Raw genomic sequence first — 20092 nt, 5'->3', positions numbered from 1 at the left:
TTCATATTATGTCGATAGCTGAATAACTCAACGAGAAATGCTTGTAGTAATTTTTATTTACAGGGAAAGACGATTCTGTTGCTTCATATATTTCATATTTTCATAGAACATGCGTACACTACATTCATTAAGTGATATATTAGGTATACAGGAATCAACCAATCACGTTACTGAGATGCGTTTTGGGAGAGCTAAAGTAACTCGACGCCTGCAGACTGTCTAATTTTAACTTGGACGTGTTTTGAATTGTAACATTCCAGCAAAATGTGCCAAGTGAACTTCCCGCATTTGTTGAATATACCCTGTGCTCACCCTTTTCCTTATTTTAAGTTATTTTTGTGTTTCACAATATGTGACATGTGTTACAAGATTGGGATGAACAATCGCTTCTCGGCCTTTCTTCTAAGATCATAAGTAGATGACTCATGATACACACCTGACGATGATGACAGTCATAGTCCTAATGCAAGAGCACTGGGGTTGAGAGCGGATCAGTGTATTCGTTGTTTGGTGCACGGGTTCTTCCCATGGTGACTTTTCTTAACAAGTAGCTTATTTGTAGCATTATGTTCCCCTTCTAGGGGAATCGTGATACACACATGACGATGATCACACGGTGACAGTCTTGATGCAAGGGGACTGGGGTTGAGAGCGGATCAGTAGGTTCGTTGTTTGGTGCACAGGTTCTTCCCAGGGTGACTTTTCTTAACAAGTAGCTTATTTGTAGCATTATGTTCCCCTTCTAGGGGAATCGTGATACACACCTGACGATGATCACATGGTGACAGTCTTGATGCAAGAGAACTGGGGTTGAGAGCGGATCAATGTGTTCGTTGTTTGGTGCCCAGGTTCTTTCCAGGGTGACTTTTCTTAACAAGTAGCTTATTTGTAGCATTATCAGGGGATTCGTGATACACACCTGACGATGATCACATATAGTCACAGTCTTGATACAAGGAGACTGGGGTTGAAAGCGGATCAGTCGGTTCGTTGCCCAGGTTCTTTCCAGGGTGACTTTTCTTAACAAGTAGCTTATTTGTAGCATTATCTTCCCCTTCTAGGGGATTCGTGATACACACCTGACGATGATCACATAGTCACAGTCTTGATACAAGGAGACTGGGGTTGGGAGCGGATCAGTCGGTTCGTTGCCCAGGTTCTTTCCTGGGTGACTTTTCTTCAGATAGAAAGCAAGCGCTTCTGGGCATTTTGGCTCAGATCATGTGTAGAATGTTTCTACGGGAATCTGCCTAATTTGCCCTAAACGTATAATGTGTAGCCTCGCATTAGTTGAGTTTTACTTTTTTCTCACAGTTTATAGTAGTAAGTTATTTTTTTGTGCTTCATGATATCACTTGACAAATAAATGCTGTTATTTCCCGCTTCGAGGATGCGCTGAACTTTGTATGTATTGTGATATGACGTTAACTTAGAAAGAACCAATCATGAAACAGCATTCGTTGTTTTAATGAGCTCAACACATCTTTTGCCGAATAATTGGTGATTTGTGAATGCATGTTATTTTAGAATTCTTACAGTTATCATGAATTTAGTGCATGCATAAACCTTGGCAAATATAAGAAAATAAATAACTTGATGAATGTTTTACTTAGTAAGCTCTTTTTGTGCTACAAATTTCTGTAAGTTGTTACGTGACAATAGAGGCTGGATCAAAGTACTGGTTGACTTTTCTCAGACAGCATGTGTAGCATAATGGCTTTTCGGCCTTTTGGCTAAGATCATGTGTAGTATATGTTCCTTCAAGGGGAATCGTTATACACACCCGACGATGATCACACAGTCACAGTCCCGATGCAAGGGGACTGTGGTTGAGAGCGGATCAGTCGTTAGGTTGTTTGGTTTTCGTGCCCAGGTTCTTCCCTGGGTGACTTTTCTTAAAAAGTATCTCGGCCTTTTGGCTAAGATCATGTGTAGTATATGTTCCCTTTCGATGGGAATGGTGATACACACCCGACGATGATCACAGTCACAGTCCCGATGCAAGGGGACTGGGGTTGAGAGCGGATTAGCCGTTCGGCAGTTTGGTTTTCGTGCCCAGGTTCTTTCCTGGGAGACTTTTCTTAAAATGTATCTCGGCTTGTTGGCTAAGATTATGTGTAGCATTATATGTTCTCCTTCTAGGGGAATCGTGATACACACCTGACGATGATCACACAGTCATTCTCTATGCAAGGGGACTGTGGTTGATAGCGGCTCAGTATAGTTCGGTTCGTTGTTTCGTTTTTCATGTCACAGTACACAGAACACAGTTCACTGTAGCTCCTTAGTTACCAAGTGGAAGTACACTGTAGCTCCTTGGTTACCAAATGGCAGAGTCGAGTATTTTAAACTTAACTACTTCCTGCATAATTACCATGCTGCGTACTTCTTTTTCTTCTCCAACTTTTTTCTTTGTTATGAATTCATATTTTTAATTGCATGATAACGCATAAACATGTTTTGTTGTAAGATTTATATTTAAGCTTGTCATGACATTTCCAAAGTGGGAATTCTGTATAAACAAGTACATTGAGAAATCATTCGTAAATGACAAAGCAATAAATAGAAGAGAATTCATCAAAATTGATTTCTGTAAGTAAACTTTTTCCATCTGAATGATCTGGAATATTACATCATTTTATGGCATGAATAAACGATTTTTTTTTTTAGAGTAAGATGATGTTTGTTCCGATTTAGAGGGAGATTATACGTTTTGGTGAAATATGTAGATGTATTATTATTATTATTCACATGCAAATAGAAGGGAGAAAGGCATTTAACAGTAAGAACGTGCTCGCGTTAAAAGACTCAATGAAAAGGGATTTACAGTGTTGTTCCATTTAAAGTGGTGGTGCTACGTATTCTAACACACAGCACAATATGTCAGTTCCTCAGATACAACACAAAACTCAATACAGGAAAGCACATTTTGATGGCCAAAAATAATATATTACAACGCATTACAATTTTTCGTTTCAAATAGTGTTGAGTGTCATTCAAATGTCAATCAAATGTGATGCGGGTATAAGCACGTCATTCTGACATTAATAGCTCATTATTTATAACTGGCAGAAGAAATATCCATGCAGTGGTAGAAGAAAAGAATTGCTTAACAGAATATATAAATTTGAAAATCTCAGCATAAAATTGAGTTAGTTACAAACAAGTATGGGTGATTTTAAACTAAAATACATATATAGCAATCCCCTAAGCAAGAAATGTAAACGAATACCGACACATGTAGTGTATGAAAACAGTGATGGTGATGTAAGGAAAGTGAAAGAATTAACGAGGACGATGGCCAATGTTGTGACAAACGTCACAACTATATATCGACTCGAATTCCCTGTGGAATTTCCGAGCACACTCCCAATTCGTTTTGTGTATAACTCGGGCAAGCAGTTTTCGATGAACTGAGTGGTGTATAATAACTCTAGCGCAACTAAAGGTAAACGAAAAGAAGATAGCGGGGCTAGTTCGAGACTAGATGTAGGATGGGGGAAGGGGGGGGGCTAGGTTAGAGGCAAGAGGTAGAAAGGGGGTTAAGTAGGGAGGAGTGTAAGGTAGGTTAGATTCGAGAGAAGGGATAGGAGACCCTTAGTCTTCATCAGTTACTGATGACATTATGGTGGATGTGTAGATGCTTCACTTCCTGTATTATGTCACCGCTGTTAACAGTTCTGTGACGTCACCATCTTCCTTGGTGTTCAGTTCTGAGTATTTTCTGCGAACATTTCCAGAACCAGGAGGATCGTAACAGGTTGTCTTCAGAAAGAAGTGCTTGCTGAACTCATCTACCAGGATCCAACCTTCTACAGTACAAAGAAGGGGGAAATCATACAAACAGAATGCGTAGGCTTAGTCATGTACATTAATGTTTTTTTTTTTTGGGGGGGGGGGGTTATCATCTTCTTAAAATATATGGATGTATAAGAGTGGAAATTATAATTAAAAGGACTAATGTTACCAATATGTACTGTTTTCACTCCTCTTAATATTAAATGCTTACCCACTAATAATAAATAGTTTATTTAGTATGGAATACAATTATATGACATTTCTGCTGGATGACTAATTATACTTGTTTGCTAATTACTCTCAGTCGCTCATTAAATAAGTATAAATAAATGTGTTTGTTTTTAATGTACCTTTAGTTACCGAATGCTTGATTAGATTGTTGGAGATATATGATTGATTACTATAACTTTACCCTATACTCATTGGATGATGAGAATTTTGTGTTCACTTCGCCATTTAAACCAATATTTAAATGATTGTTTATTTATATATATTTTTTGCTCTACATGACTTTAAACATATCACTGTTAGGTAGGTAATATTAACATACTAATACTTCATCACTTTACCATGGTGACTGCTACTACATTTTATACTACACCCATTTGACGGCTTGTAACTTACATTTACTAGAATCAATTTACTTAATCCAGGCTGACGGAATGAGTAGTTATATCTGTTTACTACATCCACTTGCCCATTCTTTGGATGCATCTAGCTGGAATTACTTTATTGTATTCGTTAACTACCTCTCTCTTATTCCATCTAATGAATCGTTAGTAGTACTGTATCTCAAGTATTACAATCGTTATGATTCTATTATATACTGACCTTTCCCCAAAACAATTAATTCCTTGTGCCCTGTGTTTGAGTTTTCGATAAAACCCTATTTTCTCCTTGTTACCTAATATTTACTTCATAGTCCATATTTTACAGGCTAACAATAATATATTGAGTAACTCAAAAATCAAAACCCAAGATATCTTTGATTTCATTTAAATATATAGAACGCTGGCTTAAGTCAGCTCAAGGAACACCATAGGAGGACAAACTGTTAGGAAGTCCACCGCCCCCCGCCCCCCCCCCCTCAATCCACCCTACCCAACACACAGGACCAGTCTGTTTGTTGTATGCAAACACTACCTCTACATCACCATTGTAGGATCATTCTTGCCAACAAATATCTCATAATACTAGTTCCCTACTCCACACCCCCTTCCCCATCCACCACACTTCCCTCTCTCGTCATAAATGTGTGAAACGTTACAATAAAAGCAATCTAAATGATCAACAATTATTGATCAATATAATATCATACCTTTAATATTCCTTGATCTTGATTCTTCTGGAATGATGTCTGGCTTGGTATGACAGCAGTTTACAGTTAGAAAACCTTCAAAGGGAATGAAAGCAGGGAAAGCAAAAATTTAATATTTGTTGACTAAATGAATATCTGATGACGTCACGGTAATAAATAACATGGAGGTCAATGAATGTGCCCTCCCATTAACATTATTGATTTGTTATTTTTAATTATTTATATTTATTTATTAAAGTTGCATAACTCTTGCAAATATACTTAATTTTATAACAAATAATATTATTTGAAAATAAACTATAGAAGTTTTCGTTTCCATGCACTTGAAATTCTACCTAGTATATTTCGTTTCAGCTTTTAAGTAAATTTGATTTTGTTTCTTGTAGTTTTAGTTCGCTTACTAAAGTTCTTAGGTTATTTTTTGTTCCTATTATACGAAAAAGCACCCCCCCCCCCTCCACACACACATCCCAACTCACCTTGTTGCGTCGTAACGTGTGGAAAAGCCTTACGGGGTGTTGTAAACTGAACAATCAGTAATGAAATAAAACGTTAACATATTTCCCAGTTTACAAATCCTTTCAAATATTGCAACATCTTAAAAACCGCACGTCTCAAGGCAAGACTTGTAAATTACCTTATCCCCTCCTATAAACCCCTTACGCTCACCATCTGACTACCCCTCCTCCCCCACTTACCCACATATTATCAGTCAAGGCCTGTCACGATGTTTTCCCCTAACCATAGTTCCTTGAATCTTGGTGACTTTATTCCATAGTTTATTAATCCAATCACTTCCTCCTCGCTAAATTCTTGTTTCTTTATTCCTTCAATGATGGTTATCTCCTCTACTGATGATAGTATAGATAAACAAAGACCGGACTCAAGTCTGATATCTTTACCGTCAAATCCACTGAAGGACCAAACTAGGCGTAGATGAGATATTGGTATCTGAAGAATAGGAAAGAAAGATAACTTATCTTATAGTCATCCATGATGGATAAATATCAAACGTATATGTAATAGAACACAAAAATTCATTAAAAAAAAAAAACTATAAAATTAATCATTAATTTTAACACAGAAATGTCTTTGATTTGTTATATTTTCATTTTCATAAGAATTTTATTTCATTTAAATTGTCAATTAAAAATAAGAAAGAAATGGTAAAATTTGTGGAAACTATACAAATAACATCAAATCAAGTCATTTAAAGTGTCATGTTGGATAAAAATAGATGCTCTGTATACAAACGAGTTTCTGAAAACTTGCACTCTATATTTTGGTGTCAATGCACGATTCCTGAGATTATAGCTAGTGTGTCGACACAGTGATTTCAGTTCTGCATGAAGCGGGTGATTTTCTTCTCTTTGAATATTACTTAGTCTGATAAATTCACGCCTAGCTCCACCATTGACCTGATCAACCATACTCTCATAATCCAACCTGAAAATCTTAGCACAATACTTCAAGAATGCTCAATTCTTTGTTTATCACAGGCAAGTAGAAAATGATACCAAACAGGCACAGCATATATTATATGGGGCAGAATCGATGTTACAAATACTTTATGCCTCACGTCTAATTCGAAGAACGGAACGAGATATAGACCGGCAGCCCAGTGCACTTTGATCAAACGAACGAGGTACCAATATCTGAGTATTGGAACATTTGTGGAAAAACCCAGTATATCCAAAAGTGGATGTCTGCCGTGGTCGCTCTGCTGCATGTGGCCCCTGGGGCCGGTTAAAGGGGGCCCAAAAATGCATCTGATCAAACGAACGAGGTACCACTTGAAACCAATGTCAACTTAATGCATGAATGCCACATAGTACTGAATGGCCCATGCCAGACAAATTTTCTGCTGCAAAGGGCCCGCCAGACGTCCAAGAAGGGCCCATAAAAAAATGCATCTGATCAAACGAACGAGGTACCACTTGAAACCAATGTCAACTTAATGCATGAATGCCACAAAGTACTGAATGGCCTATGCCAGACAAATTTTCTGCTGCTAAGGGCCCGCCAGACGCCCCCAAATATGGCCCAAATGCCCATTAGCGTAGCATTGACCCAGATTAAATATGCAAGGTACCACTCAAAACCGGTTTGGAATGCTCGGGTTGATCTTACAGACTATGGAAATCATCATGCCAGACAAATTTTCTGCTACAAAGGGCCCGCCAGACGCCCCAAAAGGGCCCATAAAAATGCATTTGATCAAACGAACGAGGTACCACTTGAAACCAATGTCAACTTAATGCATGAATGCCACAAAGTACTGAATGGCCCATGCCAGACAAATTTTCTGCTGCTAAGGGCCCGCCAGACGCCCCCAAATATGGCCCAAATGCCCATTAGCGTAGCATTGACCCAGATTAAATATGCAAGGTACCACTCAAAATCGGTTTGGAATGTTCGGGTTGATCTTACAGACTATGGAAATCATCATGCCAGACAAATTTTCTGCTACAAACGGGCTAACAGACACACTAAAAAAGGGCCCCCAAATGGGCCATGATCAATCATAGTTGGTACCACACAAAACCAATAGTAAATGCAAAGGTACTTTCCACAGAGTAAAAGAACTGCCAATGCAAGACAAATTTTCTTCTGCATAGGTCCCACCAGATAGAAAGTATAGGTGGCCCAATGCGGCCCTATATGGGCCTAATGAATTGTATATCGATGCAGACTATATGTGCCTTGTGACATGACATTTGTAGCATTCCACAGAGTAAAGAAATGCCAATACAATACAAATTTTCTTCTGCAAAGTGCCCACCACATGTAAAAAAAATTATGCAGTTTAAATAGTTAAGATACCACAAGAAACCAATCTATAACAATCAAGAACATCCTGAATTATTCAAATTCCTTCCCGCTACATAGGCCAATGGAATAATGAGATTAGTATACTAGTAGGTGTATCAATTACTGAACATTTCATTGAGCAAAACAAAAATGACGCGAACTCAGTCTTTGAGGGAGATCCTGACAGTTATAATGCATTCTCAAATCCATTTTTCTTCCTTTTATCCATTCTTTTTCCTTTTATCCAGTCAGTACTTTGTATCGTGAGCAGTGTTTAACTTGGCAGTTACTTTGTTTCGCTGGAAACACTGGAGCAGATTAAAATCAGTTTATGTATTGTAAATAAGAAACCCCAAATCATTTTGTATCTTAAAACACTGTGTTTACGTTAGCATTGTAAATCTACAAAGTTTAAAATCTTGAGAAAGAACGCTTAAGTGTCATCTTAAGACATACATGTAGTCGAACAAAAGAGATTGTTTTGTTTCTTAAGCTTAGACAAAGAAACAATTATCAAACAATGGTGAAAATGCTTTATAAGGTGTACTTAACGATGAAGGTTTGCGTTGAAACTGTCCAATATGGTTTTTAAAAGATACATAATTGAAGCATAGAAATGTATATGTACCTTTATGCTAGGTACACTCTTTAAAGGACTTAAAATGCTAAGATTGAACAAACAAATACTGATATCACCACGTATGACTCCATTCCTTGATACAAAATATAAAATGAGTAATTGGCGTATATTACTCCATCTTGGTCTTTTAGAACTTCCATCATTACACTAATTCAATTCGAATAGCTTGTAACAAGTCCAACAAATAGATGTGGTATCCATTTTTCAGAAATATGAATGCTAGATGAGGGTTTTTGTTTTCATCTATGAAGGAATCTTTTACCTTTCAAGAAAGTCATCTTGCTAGTTTAAAATGTACTAAAATCATAATTGGCAAAGATAGTAACAAAAGATCACTATGTGATTACTCTGAACATGACACATGTTAGGTTCGAAGTATAAGAACTGAGAATTCATGTCTCTTGACAGTGATTAAACACTGGAGTGTGTGCATTGTAAAAAGACACTACATTTGCCATTCAGACAGATCTCAAAAGAATCATTAGTAAGTTTATGAAAATTAAGTATTCCCATGAACTTGATTCTAAAAAGACAATGGAAGCTCAAATCTATGTTTCATTGTCGGAGTCATCACTCCAAGATGGTTCAGTACTTGAATCATCGGCATCAAACTCGGAAGCCACGTCTGGTCGGCTACTTTGAAAATCTTCGCTCAGTTCCCCCTCTTGGAATAGATGATCTGGGAGAGCCGGTCCCTCAAACCAGTCAGGGCTGTAGCACCCATTCTTGCTCTTCCAACCGTAGTTCTGTGGATCCAAGCCAGGCAAGACTCTTCCTCAAAGTGTTAGAATTATAATGTGGGGAACTGTAATTTTTGCCCAGGCCAGCAAATCCCAAAATATTTAGAGGCTTAGGTGAAAGTGTTATCTTTATTTTGCTTAGAGCAACGAATAGCTAAATAAGATAAAACACTGGTCTTGTGTACAGTAACTCCAATTTATGCTGGAAACAATATAATCATGAGCTTGAAATGTCATGTTACAAGGCACATATATCCAATTCTTTAGACCCATATATAGGGCCACATTGGGCCACCTATTCTTTCTATCTGGTGGGACCTATGCAGAAGAAAATTTGTCTTGCATTGGCAGTTCTTTACTCTGTGGAAAGTACCTTTGCATTTAATATTGTTTTTGTGTGGTTCCAAACCGGTTTTGAGGGGTACCTTGCATATTTAATCTGGGTCAATGCTACGATAATGGGCATTTTGGGCCATATTTGGGGGCGTCTGGCGGGCCCTTAGCAGTAGAACATTTGTCTGGCATAGGCCATTCAGTACTTTGTGGCATTCATGCATTAAGTTGACATTGGTTTCAAGTGGTACCTCGTTCGTTTGATCAAATGCATTTTTATGGGCCCTTTTGGGGCGTCTGGCGGGCCCTTTGTAGCAGAAAATTTGTCTGGCATGATGATTTCCATAGTCTGTAAGATCAACCCGAGCATTCCAAACCGGTTTTGAGTGGTACCTTGCATATTTAATCTGGGTCAATGCTACGCTAATGGGCATTTGGGCCATATTTGGGGGCGTCTGGCGGGCCCTTAGCAGCAGAAAATTTGTCTGGCATAGGCCATTCAGTACTTTGTGGCATTCATGCATTAAGTTGACATTGGTTTCAAGTGGTACCTCGTTCGTTTGATCAGATGCATTTTTGGGCCCCCTTTAACCGGCCCCAGGGGCCACATGCAGCAGAGCGACCACGGCAGACATCCACTTTTGGATATACTGGGTTTTTCCACAAATGTTCCAATACTCAGATATTGGTACCTCGTTCGTTTGATCAAAGTGCACTGGGCTGCCGGTCTAATATGTCAATGTGGATACAATGTAGTAGACTCGTCGTAGTATATGTGAAATATGACCAGTGAATATTAATTTGTTATCTATACACACTCCAAGATACATGGTATGAGACACACGTTTAACTTCAGAGTCCTCAATTACAAGTTTTTCGGATTTAGTTTGGATGAGACCTGCATGCTTGATGTTAACATTTTCAAATACCATTTCTTTGGATTTTGTCGGATTGAGGATAAGATTCTTCTGTTGACATATATCAGTAATGTCAAAAATGAATGACTTATACAGACTTTAATGTCTTTCGTGTGAGAGTTTCGAAATTTTACAAGAAATAGCAGTGTCGTCAGCGTACTTAATGACAGAACAATTCGAATTTGACTGTATTTCATTAGTATACATTGTAAAGAGCAACGCCGAGAGGGGACCACCTTGCGGAACACCAATTTTGATATTGGAGGTATCAGAGAGACCTTGTCAATCTTGACTTGTCTGGACCACCCCTTTAGGAAGTCTGCAAGCCAGTGGGTTAGCCATTGTTCGATACCAAAATTCATTAGATCATTTAATAAATAATTTGGTAAAACGGTGTTAAAAGCACTTGCAAAATCAAGGAATAAAACTTTGGCAACAGTAGTGTCTTTACAATTCAAACCTGAAACAATGACATGGACAAGGGTTAAAATAGCGTCTGTACATAATACCCCCTTCCTGTAGGCAAACTGGCAATTGTCCCCGTACAGGCTAAGAGCTTCGGTGGCATATGGTAATAAAATCTTTTGCATGCAATTGAAACCAATGCTAGCAAGATCGATTGGCCTGTAGTCATTGACAGCAGTAGGTCTATAGGTTTCTTGGGAATGGGTGCAGTTATGTTTCCAGGAAGAGGGGATCATACTCTGGCAAATGCTTTCATTGAACATTGCAGTGAAGATACCAGCCAGTTCATTCGAACAATATTTGAAACTCCACCATGGCATTTCATCACAACCCGAGAAAACCCCTTTCTTTACTCGTTTGAATAATTGTTTTACTTCATTTTCTTTAACAGTAGGCATGTTCGATATTGACTCGTCTTTGTCTGGTAAGGATAATTTGATATCTTAGTTTGCCACTACTGTTCTTTTGGATATATCGGTTGATGTTTCGCTGTAATTTGTTCCTCTTTACCTTGTTTCCGTTGTCAATCGCTACCTTCTTTTCCCTTTCTAGTTGTTTGATTGTGTTAACTGCTGGGAGTCTCTTCATTAATTCCACCAGTGGTCTGGAATTCTTGAGTATGCATACATCAGCGGCAAAGTTAACATACGCACTGACTACTTCGGTCATCTCCTCCAAATCGCTACAAGTCTCAGTAAATACAGCCCAATCAGTCGAATCCAGCATACTCTGTAAGTTGTTTATGTTAGCATCACTCAGATCTCTTGCCACTTTCTTCCGTTTATTCTGCGTGCTATCCCGATGTTTCTCAGTGTATTTGGGCAGTATGCCGATGGTGTAATGATCTGAAGTAGCCAATGAATGTAGTTGCTTGGAGATATAGCAATCATCCTTCACATATACGCCATCGATAATGGACTGGAAGCGAGGATAGGTAATGAAGTCTACAAGGTTCTTATAGTTCATAGTTCCAAGAGTGGGTACATGCTCCCTGTTGAAATCTCCCATTATGATGATGTGTGAGCGAGGGTTTTCTACCATTATATCTGTTAGCACTCGCTTTAGTTCTTTATCAGCCACTGCAAAGTTTGAAGTAAGGCGGGTATACACACCCTTTCGAGCATGGGGGGTTGGGCACACAATTAGGATTTGGGGCACTTATCTTGTTAGGGCTGGCTTATAAAGGTTAGGGACAACTTCTCTATTAGGAAGTTGATTTAGATCAATAGAGAACAAAATTTGGAATTGATAATTTTATAAAAATTGCAAATTATATGCAAATTATAATATGCAAATTAGGATGTACTTTTGTTTTAATTGGAAAACACCAAAATACAATAAAATCACTAATGACTTCAAAATTGACTTCAAATTGTATGATAAAGGTTCTTCTGGGGTTGCTCTTTCAGATGATACCTTATTTTCTGAAATCTGTTGAGGATTGACAGAGTTATGACTGATTTCAATTAGTACAAAAGTTGTTTACTTTCGAAAATTACAGCCTAACGTTGGCATAAGGTTAGGCCTAGCCTAGCCTTTTTTGTAAACAAGTTAAAGTGGCCATGACACGAAAATTTCAAAGTCCTATATTTTTGGGATCCATCAAAGAATGTTCTCTAGAACATGTATCAACCAATCTGCCAGTTTAAAACTTGATTTTTCAAGTCGAAAATTGAGAATGAATTTACCCTTTTCGGCGTTTGAAACTTTGTTTACTCGAAAATTTTCCGATTCGCATGACGTCATGTGACGTCACGTTTTGAACACATTTGTTGTCGCTGCTTTACGATCCTCCGAACATACCATTCACGTACACAGTAGACAAGTACACATACCACTAGTAGTTACTAAACAAAACACCGATCACAAGTGCGATATCAAATCAAAATTTCCTGTGAAATGGCGGATTCAGAACCAATTGCGGCAACCGAAGTTCAAAGTGATAATGGTTCTTCACTAGGCAGTGAAATTGGGCTATAATTAGAGTGCCCTTTCTCATATTCGAAGCAGAGAGTGAAGGCGATGATCATTCCAATATTGAACCGAACGTTGAGGGTGGAGCGGAGGTGTTAGAACCGTATCAGTTCGAGCCTGTTAAACGAGCCGAAATTGAAGCTCCACAACATATCGAAGAAGACATCCGTTCGAAACCATTGCAAGGAACATACAACGTGGTAAGAATTTATTAACGAAGCATTTAAAAACAAAATCCAGTCCATTTTGTGCATGTGTTGTTGGAATTCGCGGAACACCCTAAACCGTATTGTGCGTTGTGTTACGGTAACTTACAACCCATATGTAGAGTGTGTAGTACTAGTAGGGTTGGTTGCATACTGAAAGTTTGGCTCGGGGATGTAAGTTGCATTATGCAGCCATGCTAGGTAGGCATATGTGTTATTTCATACTCATTATTACTTGGCTAGTACTTTGGCCTGGAGTTTTGCAAATCAATTTTCTGAAACAAAAGAATGTTTCATGATACACGGAAGGTGTAAAATCACAACAAATGTAATCATAAGTGTACATTGTATGCCTGCTTGTTATTGTGGACATCATGGCCAACATTAATACATTTTGAACTTTCATAAATTTTTTCCCAGGCAGTACAGATACATAGCCTACGGTCAACAGGTTCAATGATACTTGGGGTTCCTAGCAAGACACGTCAGGGTTGTGCTACCATCATGTGCAGTCCAAAGGATCAGAAGTGATTTTCCAGCCAATGGTCATTACACTGGATTCAAGTTGCCAGGAGAAAACTCATTGTATAGGAAGCCTTGGTTGAGAAATTCCTCCAGAAACACCTTTTCTAAACTACGATTGTGTTGGATTATCAATCCGTCAGGGTTCCCTCAGTGTTGATATATTGAAATTCAAGACTTTTAATTCAGGATGAAAAGGTTATTTTCCAGACCCAACATCAACAATGAAAGAAAAGGCATGTTTTGAAGCATTTGGACACAAGTATTGGCGTGACCGTGATGTCATATAATATGTGCATATGGGAACGGACATTGACCTTTTTAGGGGCATTTACCTCCCAGACGTTTGATTCGTACCTTTAATCTGGAAGCCAAAATATCCATATCACCAATGATATTTGACAGAAAAGTCATAATAAAGACCAATGGAGGCAGCAGAACTCTTGAATGTTTAGACTTTGTTTCTTCAGCAGCAGTTGGTTTGTTTTGTAGTCTTTCTTCAAAAACTCAGCAGTACACCCTGTTAATGGTCTTCGATTGTTTTAATGCGTGTGATGCTGTGTTTCACATTGCCCATCAGTGTTGTACGTGTCGTCGTGCTTGTGTAACATTTTTGCATGTGAGTTACTTCGTGCAGTGTTTCTTGGTTTAAATAACCCTTTATTGTATTTGCTTCTGGATTATTGTAATTAATTTGTCACAACAACGATTGATAGCGATGGACATGCAACTGCTTTGTAGGCTTAAAGCCAAAAAATTCATGTAAGTTGTTTTCTTTTAACCTCCTTTGATGTCACAAATTACATTAGTGTAATTTAAGAATGATAATGTTTATGGAAAGTACAGTTTTACTTTTATGTCATATAATACAATGATTGTTGTTAATGTTAGTTCAGATTGTCCAGAATGACTGTCTAGAACTGATATTGAATAAATTTTGTTCAATGATTTAACACTTGAACTATGTTGTGTGAATTTTTGGCTCTGTGACTTTAAAATAAATCGCTTTGAGATTTAATTAAACACCCTTTGGAATAACATCTTTTTACCTACCTAGTGTTTTGACCCATCCCCATTACCCCCACTCCCTCCACAACATAAAAAATGGTTTTCCTGGAATAGGAATAAGAAATTATTGCTATAACTAACTGATCCAGCATATTCCAGAAATAAATTGGGGCACTGAGATTTGTTCACAAGAAGATGTAACCCATCGCTTCTGAAGCTAACCTCATAGCTTATTAGTATACAATAGAGCAATGAAGGGGGTGTTAATTTAGATGATACAGTAAAATCTCTTCGTCTATTGCGACTTCAGTGTAGTAACGCTAATACTATAGTACTACTAGTGCTCAGCGCGCTACCTCCTAAGGATCGCCACTTGCCCCATTGGAGGTTTCCTGTTCCCCGATCTGGTCTTCAGAGTAGTTTTTTGTGGATTACTTGACAGAAGAATGACTCTTTTCTGTCGAACCGTTAAAGTCCATTTGTTTTATTTCATAACAAAAAGGAGGGATCGTAGTATGCTTCCGTGAAGTGTTCGCTTCATTCGGAGCTGCATACTGGCTAGGCCCAGTGAAATCGGCGCTGGTGTTGTGCACTAACTTGGTTATAATCGCCGTGTTTTTTTCGTCCTTCAGCCATGGATGAAGGCTAATTGCATGGGTAATGATATTTATGCAGCCCCCAACAACACAACGGACCGGCATTTCTCTCGGATAGTTTACAACAGTTGTAAAAAAAACTTGAAATTATTAACGATATAGCGTAATACAGTGGTTGTTCTATCAGTGTAAATGTGCGTGTACTGTATATGGAACGGTATGATCGTCGCGCATCCGATACATGCCTGGGCTTTGCACGTGTGTTCCTAACATGACGTCATCATTGTCTTGTTGTGAAATCGCATTCTCAGATATCTATTTTCGAATGCGAATATTAAAACGTTAATTACTAATTAGTCCTTGAGGTTTTCAAGGTGTTGAGGATAGTTTTGAACATAGATTTTCTCATAGATTCAGAGGAAGTTACTCTCGATGAGTTGGTTTTTTCGTGTCATGGCCTCTTTAAAACAACGCTATTGACTTACGATTTCTGGGTCCTCAAAAGGACCGAACCTTGATAAACTGGTTCGACCAGAAGGTCCTGGACCTCATCATGGTATCTGACCAATCGTCCCACATCTTTAGGGCCTATTGGGCCGTAAATTTGGGCCACGGCCTATTTGAAAGTACCCGTACGAAACAGTCCATTGAAACTGTACACTAAACATTCAATGAAACAATATTGCGCAAGAACGGCCGTTGCTATCGATTTACAAAGGAATGCGAGGGCGCTATGCCATAACTATCAATTACAAATGTTGCAGTGGCCTAAATATCTCAAATAAGAAAAAAAAAAACACGTTCGTAGGTTGAAGCGTTCGGGAATGAGATTTTTCTCAAAAATGAACGGATTTGGACGATTTTGGTGTCAAATTACAGGAAATTTCAAGGACATTTGCATTTTTCTCAGAACTCTCTATAGATATATTCCTGAAATGCTCAGAATATGTTCAAAACATGTAAGGGTTTATACCAAATATAATGGGGGGGGGGGTTGATCAACTCTTATTTTCTGTCACGATTTTTATGAAGCGAACATCGATTTTTAGCCAAATTACGCCATTTTCAGGTTGACCTTTGACCTTTGAGCCCCACCCACTAAAAATATTCAAAAGTTACCCCCCTTTTTATTTGTTTTATACACAAACGTATGGTCTTAGCTACATTTCAATACTTTAATGAATGTTGTAGGATGTAAGGTGGCTGAGTACTATTTTTTTTTAAATTCAATGATTATTTGGGTCGATATCGACCCAGCTATGAAATGGGGGTTAACGACGTGTATCTTGGAGACGAAACTTGGAAGAAAATGGGGTCGTACACTCACAGCGAGTAACTCAATGTCAGGCGTAGAGATGGTATGCCCAATTCTTGGATGAGTAACCGCCCATTCTTTGGATATATAGGTTATCAGTCCACCCCATTAGCTGTACACTGTCTATCATGGCGAAACATAAAATAGCTAGCAATTTGTAATGCCTCATCAGTCATCAGATGTTGAAGGGGGTCATTCAGCCATACCTGTTCGTGACGTTGTATCTTGGTTCCTGGAGGCTCACGAAGCATAGATTCCGGTGGTTGACAATAAATTGTTCCAGATGTGTGAAATTTCCTTGAATACTGTTGATATTCGTCGATATACACCATACGGATAGCTGAAGTTCGACGATTTGGTGTGACTAATCCTGGATTGTATTCCAGCACGCTTACCTCTCCGTCTTCGAACAATGCCAAGATCCTTCAGAGAGTTCAGTAGCTGAGAGTCGATCGTGTTATCCGTGATGCATGATTTGATTCCATTCAAGGTGTTAGCGCTGTATTGTCGTCTGTATCCAGCAGTCATTTCGATTGATGAGTAGCAGCTCTCTATATAATATGTGCGTGTGTCAATGCATAGGCAAAGGCCTAAGCTTAGTAGAGCTAACGATGAAACGAAAAATGACTTTGCTTGACGAAACATCTTCATACTCTAGTAACATGAAACATACCACCACCACCAACAACAGGGAATACTCCAGGCGTGTATTGGAGGGATCCGTTACGGTGTAGTTAGTAATGACGCTGCTATCAAATGAAAATGCAGCAGAAAAGCCAAACACGTCAGCTCACTAAGAGCGCCAAACTTTTCTTTTTTATTGACAGACAGGATGGTTCATGAAACCCCAATTGGTTACATACAAATAATACAGAGCTTCTAACCGGAGAAAAGTATGGAAAAGTTAATGTGTGAGATATATATTTTTTTAGGTATGGAGATCAAGCCCGTTAGTTCCCTTGCTCGGAGTCGTTTAATTACTACCAACCAGTATAATTAATATAATGTCTCCAATTAGAGTAGAAATAGTCGGATAAGTTGTCGACGTATAGACTTGGTCTATCACATGCAGCTTAATGTTTTATATAATGTTTTTCTACATTAAAGCTGTATAGCATTTATATCTAGCTAAATATTTCAATTTACTCACGTTAGAAGCACAAGTTCCATTTGGACCCGAGATCCAGTGTGCCAAAGTTATAAGATCTATCGGAAATGAGTAATCCTAAGGTTGACAGAAGATCGAAATGGAATAATAAAAATAAGAAAGAGTTAATGTTTTTGTTAGCATACCTGTAAAAGTCAATGTTTAAAGCCAATTGTATAATACTCTTCATTGTGTATCGGTTACTTCTTCAACTCTGTCATATTTGTAAGGATGTACCAATTCCGTGGTTGGATTGCTAATACGGCAGTTCAGTTCATTGTGTACATTTTCAAACGCAGATGGTGATGTTTATTATTCATATGGTTGATACCGTATACCCTGAAGTTTTCTTCAGAATCATACACTCACCTTCTGGCTGCTGCATAGACTGATCATCACCTCTAAACCGTTTCCCTGTATGAAGCTCGTACAATTCTTGCACCCATTTCTGTATCCCAAAGAGATTACGCGCAATATGTTCAAAATTGTAAGCCATCGTATCTCCGAAAATGTTAATAATGTAGCGTGCACATTGACTGTATATTTGATCAGTGGCGTAGGAAGGTACTTTTGAGTGGGGGGGCTGAAGACTGATGGCCGGCCTGGGGGAGGGGTCTAAGGGGAGGGGGTGTCCCCCTCCCCTTTGGATTTTTTTGCATTTCCAGGTGGCCTCAGATGCAATTTGGTGCAATATAGCACATTTCAACACCCACTCCATTTTGTAAAGAATTTTGCATTTTCACCTGGCCTTAGATGCAATTTGGTGCTTCAAATGAGATTTTTTTTCTCATTTGGAAATGAAAAAGGGGTTTTCTGACTTGCGGAGCGGGGGGGCGGAACGATACTTCCGCCCCCCCCATATTTTTCACTGGGGGGGGGCTGGCGCCCCCCCCCCCCAGCCCCCCGGTTCCTACGCCCTTGTATTTGATATAACAATAAAATTAGAAATATTGCTCTCATAGTTGTTCATCATTGTTGTACTGATTTGTTACTTTAGAGCAAACGTTTACAACCTTTAAACGACATTTCAAAACGAGTATAAGCAGTACGAAATAATTTAATATCAACGTATTATCCAAAGAAGATAGGAGTTAAATATCACAGGAAATACATTTGCTCAAAATGGTAAGGCTGCTCAATGAAATGGCGCCCCCCCCCCCCAGCCCCCCGGTTCCTACGCCCTTGTATTTGATATAACAATAAAATTAGAAATATTGCTCTCATAGTTGTTCATCATTGTTGTACTGATTTGTTACTTTAGAGCAAACGTTTACAACCTTTAAACGACATTTCAAAACGAGTATAAGCAGTACGAAATAATTTAATATCAACGTATTATCCAAAGAAGATAGGAGTTAAATATCACAGGAAATACATTTGCTCAAAATGGTAAGGCTGCTCAATGAAAGTATAGCTAATAGCAGGATCCAGTAGATGTGGGCAGAAACCACACCGCGAGACCAATCATAGCAGTACGCCATATTGCAGAAAAGGAAGACGCTTCCATATTGGTGGTTCGTTTACAAAATACATTTTCTACTATAGCATTAACTGTTTCACTTACCATTTAGATATTTCTGCCAGATACTTAAAATAAGACAGACTGGGGTGATCAACACTTCTCGCATAACCGATGGCATCTGTAAACCGATGGAAATACAGAAAATATTAAAATCATTTAAGAAAGAAAATGGCGTCAACCTCTATACGTTGGTGTACAACCACACGTAGTTCTTATGGCATTTAACAATATTGAGCTTGTAAACTATATAACGAGGTACTTTTGTGTTGAGATCGTGTGTCTTGTTTGTCTTGTTCGTGCAGTCGTTGAACGTCTGTAACCTTGGAATTTGTATGTACGCAACCAACATAAAAGGCATTCAACTGGTTCCTATAGTACTTTAGCATTCCATACATACCATATGCTGCAGTATAATAGCTGCGACTTGTAATAAAACACACTGAATATGGCACGTAAAGCTCTGTTACCACGACTTCCCTGGGTATCATCAGGTTAAATCGAGTCGATCGGAAAATATAGTGACAAATGTTATGATATGACTTTGTAAAGTTTGAGTGTGCTGAGAATTTGATAAAAGGTTCATGTCTTGCTTCTCAATTAATAATAAAGGTGAAATGATAGCAAACTGATTTTATTTGTGAAAAATGTATTTTGATGTGAAAAATGAAATGATCGAGGGTTACCAGGGTGACTGGATATGGGGAGGGGGAGGGGGTGGGGGTTAGACGTGGGTTAATATGTCAGAGGGGTTCCATCAACTGAAGTACAACTATTGGTTTT

General features: G+C 38.5%; 1 protein-coding gene and 1 long non-coding RNA gene across 13 annotated transcripts; one reads left to right on the top strand and one right to left on the bottom strand.

Moving 5' to 3' along the window:
- Positions 1-2410: 2410 nt before the first annotated feature.
- LOC139968960 (uncharacterized) lies at positions 2411-19832 on the bottom strand. Of its 12 annotated transcripts, none has more exons than XR_011793602.1 (6): positions 19355-19832; positions 18160-18326; positions 17794-17868; positions 5815-6067; positions 5120-5191; positions 2411-3814 (listed from the first exon to the last, which is right to left on the bottom strand). XR_011793602.1 is itself a non-coding variant. In XM_071973611.1 (6 exons), exons 1-6 carry the CDS (start codon positions 19428-19430, stop codon positions 3658-3660), a joined length of 597 nt encoding a protein of 198 aa, XP_071829712.1. In that variant the 5' UTR covers positions 19431-19832; the 3' UTR covers positions 2411-3657. The 12 variants fall into 12 exon arrangements, 4 of the variants coding, with proteins under 4 accessions (XP_071829712.1, XP_071829715.1, XP_071829713.1 ...); XR_011793601.1 differs by having other exon boundaries at positions 2411-3812; positions 5117-5191; positions 19355-19828; XM_071973611.1 differs by having other exon boundaries at positions 2411-3812; positions 5117-5191; positions 6019-6067.
- On the top strand, positions 11875-14677 carry LOC139968962 (uncharacterized). Its single transcript, XR_011793610.1, has 2 exons — positions 11875-13196; positions 13623-14677. It is a non-coding gene; the product is annotated as an uncharacterized lncRNA (long non-coding RNA).
- Positions 19833-20092: the final 260 nt, after the last annotated feature.

The sequence above is a fragment of the Apostichopus japonicus genome, chromosome 6 (assembly GCF_037975245.1).
Source record: "Apostichopus japonicus isolate 1M-3 chromosome 6, ASM3797524v1, whole genome shotgun sequence".
NCBI classification, from domain to species: domain Eukaryota; kingdom Metazoa; phylum Echinodermata; class Holothuroidea; order Aspidochirotida; family Stichopodidae; genus Apostichopus; species Apostichopus japonicus.
The sequence above is the reverse complement of the archived record's forward strand: the minus strand, read 5'-3'. Positions and strand labels throughout refer to the sequence as shown.

Bases quoted from the DNA above. Each gene is read 5' to 3' on its own strand.
- LOC139968960 (XM_071973611.1), bottom strand. From the start codon at position 19,430: ATGCCATCGGTTATGCGAGAAGTGTTGATCACCCCAGTCTGTCTTATT. The intron at 6,068-17,793 runs GTGAGTAAATTG...CCTATTCTTCAG, and splicing joins ATGGAACTTGTGCTTCTAAC to ATACCAATATCTCATCTACG. The intron at 5,192-6,018 runs GTAAAGATATCA...TTCCCTTTGAAG, and splicing joins GTCCTTCAGTGGATTTGACG to GTTTTCTAACTGTAAACTGC.